General features: G+C 44.2%; 1 protein-coding gene across 1 annotated transcript; it reads left to right on the top strand.

Annotated features, from left to right (window-relative positions):
• Positions 1-6,255: 6,255 nt before the first annotated feature.
• Positions 6,256-7,527, top strand: LOC121876906 (TAL effector protein Brg11-like). Its single transcript, XM_042382477.1, has one exon. It carries the CDS (start codon positions 6,256-6,258, stop codon positions 7,525-7,527), a length of 1,272 nt encoding a protein of 423 aa, XP_042238411.1.
• Positions 7,528-8,730: the final 1,203 nt, after the last annotated feature.

Below are 8,730 nucleotides of genomic sequence, written 5' to 3'. Positions count from 1 at the left end.
TTAACAAGACCGGGTCATGTTCAACTATGCTGTTAATACGACCGGGCAATGTTCAACTATGTGGTTAACAAGACCGGGCTATGTTCAACTATGTGGTTAAAGAGACCAGACCATGTTCAACTATGGTAAAAAGAGACCGCCTATGTTCAACTATGTGGCTAACAAGACCAGGCCATGTTCAACTATAGAATAATACCCGCTATGTTCAACTATGTTGAAGAAGACCGGGCCAAGTCTAACTGTGTGGTTAACAAGACCGGGCCATGTTCAACTATGTGGTTAACAAGACCAGGCCATGTTCAGTTATGTGGTTAACAAGACAGGGCCATGTTCAACTATTTGGTTAAAAAGACCGGGCCATGTACAAATATGTGGTTAACAAGACCAGGCCATGTTCAACTATGTGGTTAACAAGGCCAGGCCATGTTCAACTATGTGGTTAACAAGACACAGGCCGTGTTCTGTGTGGTTAAAAGACCGGGCCACGTTCAACTATGCGGTTAACAAGACCGGGCCATGTTCAACTATGCTGTTAATACGACCGGGCCACGTTCAACTATGCGGTTAACAAGACCGAGCCATGTTCAACTATGTGGTTAACAAGACTGGGCAATGTTCAACTATGTGGTTAACAAGACCGGGCCATGTTCAACTATATGGTTAAGAAGACCGGGCCATGTTCAACTCTGTGGTTAACAAGACCGGTCCATGTGCTACTATGTGGTTAACAAGACCTGGCAATGTTCAACTATGTGGTTAACAAGACCGGGCCATGTTCAACTATATGGTTAAGAAGACCGCCATGTTCAACTCTGTGGTTAACAAGACCGGTCCATGTTCTACTATGTGGTTAACAAGACCGGGCCATGTTCTATGTGGTTAACAAGACCGGGCCGTGTTCAACTATGTGGTTAAAAAGACCGGGCCATGTTCAATTATGCTGTTAACACGACAGGGCCACGTTCAACTATGTGGTTAACAAGACCAAGCCATGTTCAACTATGTGGTTAGCAAGACCGGGCCATGTTCAACTATGCAGTTAACAACACCGGGCCATGTTCAACTATGTGGTTAACAAGACCGGGTCATGTTGAACTATGCTGTTAACACGACCAGGCCATGTTCAACTATGTGGTTAACAAGACCGGGTCATGTTCAACTATGTGGTTAACAAGACCGGGCTATGTTCAACTATATGGTTAAGAAGACCGGGCCATGTTCAACTCTGTGGTTAACAAGACCGGGCCATGTTCTTCTATGTGGTTAACAAGACCGGGCAATGTTCAACAATGTGGTAAAAAAGGCCGGGCCATGTTCAACTATGTGGTTAACAAGACCGGGTCATGTTCAACTATGTGTTTTAACAAGATCGGGTCATGTTCAACTATGTGGTTGATAAGACCGGGCCATGTTCAACTATGTGGTTGACAAGACCGGGTCATGTTCAACTATGTGGTTTAACAAGATCGGGTCATGTTCAACTATGCTGTTAACACGACCGGGCCACTTTCAACTATGTGGTTAACAAGACCGGGCCATGTTCAAATATGTGTTTAACAAGACCGGGCCACTTTCAGCTATGCAGTTAACAAGACCGGGTCATGTTCAACTATATGGTTAACAAGACTGGGTCATGTTAACTATGTGGTTAACAAGATCGGGTTATGTTCAACTATGCTGTTAACAAGACAGGGTCATGTTCAACTATGTGGTTAACAAGACCGGGTCATGTTCAACTATGTGGTTAACAAGATCGGGTCATGTTCAACTATGCTGTTAACAAGACCGGGTCATGTTCAACTATATGGTTAACAAGACCGGGCCACTTTCAGCTATGCGGGTAACAAGACCGGGCCATGTTCAATAATGTGGGTAAAAAGATCGGGTCATGTTCAACTATGTGGTTAACAAGATCTGGTCATGTTCAACTATGTGGTTAACAAGACCGGGTCATGTTCAACTATGTGGTTAACAAGACCGGGCCATGTTCAACTATGCTGTTAACAAGACCGGGCCACTTTCAACTATGAGGTTAACAAGACCGGGCCATGTTCAACTATGTGGTTAACAAGATCGGGCCACGTTCAACAATGCGGTTAACAAGACCGGGCCATGTTCAACTATGTGGTTAACAAGACCCGGTCATGTTAACTATATGGTTAAAAAGCGGGCCATGTTCAACTATTATGTATGGTTAACAAGACGGGCCATGTTCAACTATGTGGTTAACAAGACCAGGCCATGTTCAACTATGTGGTTAACAAGACCGGGCCATGTTCAACTGTTCATGTGGTTAACAAGACCGGGCCATGTTCAACTATGGTAAACAGACGGGCCATGTTCAACTATGCTGTTAACATGACGGGCCATGTTCAACTATGTGGTTAACAAGACCTGGCCATGTTCAACTATGTGTTAACAATTCGGCCATGTTCAACTATGTGGTTAAAAAGACCAGGCCATGTTCAACTATGTGGTAAAAAAGACCGGGCCATGTTCAACTATGTGGTTAACAAGACCGGGCCATGTTCAACTATGTAACAAGACAGGGCCATGTTCAACTATGTGGTTAACAGGACCGGCCATGTTCAACTATGTGGTTAACAAGACCGGGCCATGTTCAACATATGGTTAAAAGACCGGGCCATGTTCAACTATGCTGTTAACACGACCGGCCATGTTCAACTATGCTGTTAACGACCGGGCTATGTTCAACTATGTGGTTAACAAGACTGGCCATGTTCAACTATGTGGCTAACAAGACCGGGCCATGTTCAACTATGTGTTAAAAAGACCGGGCCATGTTCAACTATGTGGTTAAAAAGACCGGGCCATGTTCAACATGTTCATGTATGTTAACAAGACCGGGCCATGTTCAACTATGTGGTTAACAAGACCGGGTCATGTTCAACTATGCTGTTAACACGACCGGGCCATGTTCAACTATGTGGTTAACAATACCGGGCCATTTTCAACTATGTGGTTAAAGACCGAAGCCATGTTCAACTATGTGGTGAAAAGAGACCGGCCATGTTCACTATGTGGTTAACAAGACCGGGCCATGTTCAACTATGTGGTTAACAATACCGGGCCATGTTCAACTATGTGTTTAACAAGACCGGGCCTTGTTCAACTGTGTGGTTAACAAGACGGGCATGTTCAACTGTGTGGTTAACAAGACCGGGCATTTTTCAACTCTGTGGTTAACAGACCGGCCATGTTCAGCTATGTGGTTAAAAAGACCGGGCCATGTTCACTATGTGGTAAACAAGACCGGGCCATGTTCAACTATGTGGTTAACAAGATCGGGCCATGTTCAACTATGTGGTTAACAAGACCGGGTCATGTTCAACTATGTGTTAATAAGACCGGGCAATGTTCAACTATGTGGTTAACAAGACCGGGCCATGTTCAACTATGTGGTTAAAAAGACCAGGCCATGTTCAACTATGGTAAAAAGAGCCGGGCCATGTTCAACTATGTGGTTAACAAGACCGGGCCATGTTCAACTATGTGGTTAACAAGACCGGGCCATGTTCAACTATGCTGTTAACAAGACCGGGCCATGTTCAACTATGTGGTTAACAAGACCGGGCCATGTTCAACTATGTGGTTAACAAGACCCAGATACGTTCAACTATGCGGTTAACAAGACCGGGCCATGTTCAACTATGTGGTTAACAAGACCGGGCCATGTTCAACTATGTGGTTAACAAGACCGGGCCATGTTCAACTATGTGGTTAAAAAGGACCGGGCCATGTTCAACTATGTGGTTACAAGGCCGGATCATGTTCAACTATGTGGTTAACAAGACGGGCCATGTTCTGTAGTTAACAAGACGGGCCATGTTCAATATGGTTAACAACCGGGCCATGTTCTATGTGGTTAAAAGACCGGGCCATGTTCAACTATGTGGTTAAAGGCAAATGCCATGTTCAACTATGTGGTTAACAAGACCGGGCCATGTTCAACTATGTGGTTAACAAGACCGGGCCATTCAATAATGTGGTTAAAAAGACCGGGCCATGTTCAACTATGCTGTTAACAAGACCGGGCCATGTTCAACTATGTGGTTAACAAGACCGGGCCATGTTCAACTATGCTGTTAACAAGACCGGGCCATGTTCAGCATGATGGTTAACAAGACCGGGCCATGTTCAACTATGTGGTTAAAAGACCGGGCCATGTTCAACTATGTGGTTAACAAGACCGGGCCATGTTCAACATGTTCATGTATGCTGTTAACAAGACCGGGCCATGTTCAACTATGTGGTTAACAAGACCGGGCCATGTTCAGCTATGCTGTAACAAGACCGGGCCATGTTCAACTATGTGGTTAACAAGACCGGGCCATGTTCAACTATGTGGTTAACAAGCAGGCCATGTTCAACGATGTGGTTAACAAGACCAGGCCATGTTCAGTGATGTGGTTAAAAAGACCGGGCCATGTTCAGTGATGTGGTTAACAAGACCGGGCCATGTTCAGTGATGTGGTTAACAAGACCGGGCCATGTTCGTGATGCGGTTAACAAGACCGGGCCATGTTCAGTGATGTGGTTAACAAGACCGGGCCATGTCAGTGATGCGGTTAACAAGACCGGGCCATGTTCAATGATGCGGTTAACAAGACCGGGCCATGTTCAATGATGCGGTTAACAAGACTGAGATAAGTTAAGTCTGTGATTAAAATTGCCGGGTCTCACCGAACTCTGTGGCCAACACCGCCACACACCACCACACACTGGCCAACACCTTACCACCACCACCACCACCACTGGCCAACACCGTTACCACACCACCACCACCACTGGCCAACACCGCCTACACCACCAACCACTGGCCAACACCGCCTTACCACACCACCACCACCACTGGCCAACACCGCCTTACACACCACCACCACCACTGGCCAACACCGCCTTACCACACCACCACCACCACTGGCCTGCCTTACCACACCACCACCACCACTGGCCAACACCCTTGCCTACCAACACCACCACACCACTGGCCAACACCGCCTTACCACACCACCACCACCACTGGCCAACACCGCCTTACCACACCACCACCACCACTGGCCAACACCGCCTTACCACCAACACCACCACCACTGGCCAACACCGCCTTACCACACCACCACCACCACTGGCACCGCCTTACCACACACACCACCATGGCCAACACCGCCTTACCACACCACCACACACTGGAACACCGCCTTACCACCGCCACCACCACTGGCCCACGCCTTACCACACCACCACCACCACTGGCCAACACCGCCTTACCACACCACCACCACCACTGGGCCTTACCCACACCACCACCACTGGCCTGCCTTACCACCCCACCACCACCACTGGCCAACACCGTCTTACCACACCACCACCACCACTGGCCAACACCGTCTTACCACACCACCACCACCACTGGCCTGCCCTTTACCACCACCACCACTGGCCAACACCCCTACCACACCACCACCACCACTGGCCAACACCGTCTTACCACACCACCACCACCACTGGCAACACCGCCTTTCCACCACCACCACCACCACTGGCCAACACCGCCTTACCACACCACCACCACCACTGGCCAACACTGCCTTACCACACCACCACCTCTGGCCAACACCGCCTTACCACACCACCACCACCACCTCTGTTATTAATACGCTCAGGTCAAGTTCATCTCAGGTTAACATAATTTTCGACTCTGTGGTTAACATTCTGTGAGGAAAGAAAAGCATGTTTATATTAAAAAATGAATATTGGATCAACTTGTGTCGCAAACAGCACGATAGATTAAGTGTGAGGAGATGACAGAAAATTGTGTTATTGTTTGTTATTAGGGCCACACCATTTGTTATCAAGGCCACACCATTTGTTATCAGGGCCACACCATTTGTTATCAGGGCCACAACATTTGTTATCAGGGCCACACCAATTGTAATTATAGCCACATCATTTGTTATTAAGGCCACATCATTTGTTATTAAGGCCACATCATTTGTTATTAAGGCCACAGCATTTGTTATTAAGGCCACATCATTTGTTATTAAGGCCACATCATTTGTTATCAGGGCCACATCATTTGTTATCAGGGCCACACCATTTGTGATCAGGGCCACATCATTTATAAGGTCACATCATTTGTTATTAAGGCCACATCATTTGTTATTAAGGTCACATCATTTGTAATTAAAGCCACATCATTTATAAGGTCACATCATTTGTTATTAAGGCCACATGATTTGTTATCAGGGCCACATCATTTGTTATCAGGGCCACACCATTTGTGATCAGGGCCACATCATTTATAAAGTCACATCATTTGTTATTAAGGCCACATCATTTGTTATCAGGGCCTCACCATTTGTTATTAAGGCCACACCATTTGATATCAGGGCCACATTATTTGTAATTAAAGCCACATCATTTGTTATTAAGGCCACATCATTTGTTATTAAGGTCACATCATTTGTTATTAAGGCCACATCATTTCTTATCAGGGCCACACCATTTGTTATTAAGGCCACATCATTTGTAATTAAAGCCACATCATTTGTTATTAAGGCCATATCATTTGATATTAAGGCCACACCATTTGATATCAGGGCCACACCATTTGTTATTAAAGCCACATCATTTGTTATTAAGGCCACATCATTTGTTATCAGGGCCACATCATTTGTTATCAGGGCCACATCATTTGTAATTAAAGCCACATCATTTGTTATTAAGGCCACATCATTTGTTATCAGGGCCACATCATTTGTAATTAAAGCCACACCATTTGTTATTAAGGCCACATCATTTGTTATTAAAGCCACATCATTTGTTATTAAGGCCACATCATTTGTTATTAAGGCCACATCATTTGTTATCAGGGCCACATCATTTGTTATCAGGGCCACATCATTTGTTATTAAGGTCACATCATTTGTTATTATGGCCACATTATTTGTTATCAGGGCCACACCATTTGTTATCAGGGCCACACCATTTGATATCAGGGCCACACCATTTGTTATTAAAGCCACATCATTTGTTATTAAGGCTGCATCATTTGTTATCAGGGCCACACCATTTGTTATCAGGGCCACACCATTTGATATCAGGGTCACAAAACTTGTTATTAAAGCCACGTCATTTGTTATCAAGGCCACACCATTTGTTATCAGGGCTACACCATTTGTTATCACGGCCAGACCATTTGATATCAGGCCCACATCATTTGTTATCAGGGCCACACCATTTGTTATCAGGGCCACACCAATTGTTATCAGGGCCACACCATGTGTTATCAGGGCCACACCATGTGTTATCAGGGCAACACCATGTGTTATCAGGGCCACACCATGTGTTATCAGGGCAACACCATTTGTTATCAGGGCCACACCATGTGTTATCAGGGCAACACCATTTGTTATCAGGGCCACACCATGTGTTATCAGGGCCACACCATGTGTTATCAGGGCCACACCATGTGTTATCAGGGCCACACCAAGTTACCTCTGAGGGAAACTCTTTTTTTCATCTTCCTGGTGAACAAGGTCATGACGTGTTGAATTCATTGGGTAAAAGTCTGTTCACATTAAGGATAAAGTGTGTTCATATGGAGTGTAAAGTGTGTTTACATTAAGGATAAAGTGTGTTCACATTAAGGATAAAGTGTGTTCATATGGAGTGTAAAGTGTGTTCACATTAAGGATAAAGTGTGTTCATATGGAGTGTAAAGTGTGTTTACATTAAGGATAAAGTGTGTTCACATTTAGGATAAAGTGTGTTCATATGGAGTGTAAAGTGTGTTTACATTAAGGATAAAGTGTTTTCACATTAAGGATAAAGTGTGTTCATATGGAGTGTAAAGTGTGTTCACATTAAGGATAAAGTGTGTTCATATGGAGTGTAAAGGGTGTTCACATTAAGGATAAGGTGTGTTCATATGGAGTGTAAAGTAAAGTGTTCACACATTAAGGATAAAGTGTGTTCATATGGAGTGTAAAGTGTGTTCACATTAAGGATAAAGTGTGTTCACATTAAGGATAAAGTGTGTTCATATGGAGTGTAAAGTGTGTTCACATTAAGGATAAAGTGTGTTCACATTAAGGATAAAGTGTGTTCATATGGAGTGTAAAGTGTGTTCACATTAAGGATAAAGTGTGTTCACATTAAGGATAAAGTGTGTTCATATGGAGTGTAAAGTGTGTTCACATTTAGGATAAAGTGTGTTCATATGGAGTGTAAAGTGTGTTCACATTAAGGATAAAGTGTGTTCACATTAAGGATAAAGTGTGTTCATATGGAGTGTAAAGTGTGTTCACATTAAGGATAAAGTGTGTTCATATGGAGTGTAAAGTGTGTTCACATTAAGGATAAGGTGTGTTCATATGGAGTGTAAAGTGTGTTCACATTAAGGATAAAGTGTGTTCATATGGAGTGTAAAGTGTGTTCACATTAAGGATAAAGTGTGTTCATATGGAGTGTAAAGTGTGTTCACATTTAGGATAAAGTGTGTTCATGTGGAGTGTAAAGTGTGTTCACATTAAGGATAAAGTGTGTTCACATTAAGGATAAAGTGTGTTCATATGGAGTGTAAAGTGTGTTCACATTAGGGATAAAGTGTGTTCATATGGAGTGTAAAGGGTGTTCACATTAAGGATAAAGTGTGTTCATATGGAGTGTAAAGTGTGTTCATATGGAGGTTAAAGTCTATTCACA

The sequence above is a fragment of the Homarus americanus genome, unplaced genomic scaffold (genome assembly GCF_018991925.1).
Source record: "Homarus americanus isolate GMGI-L3 unplaced genomic scaffold, GMGI_Hamer_2.0 scaffold54049, whole genome shotgun sequence".
NCBI lineage: Eukaryota > Metazoa > Arthropoda > Malacostraca > Decapoda > Nephropidae > Homarus > Homarus americanus.
The sequence above is the reverse complement of the archived record's forward strand: the minus strand, read 5'-3'. Positions and strand labels throughout refer to the sequence as shown.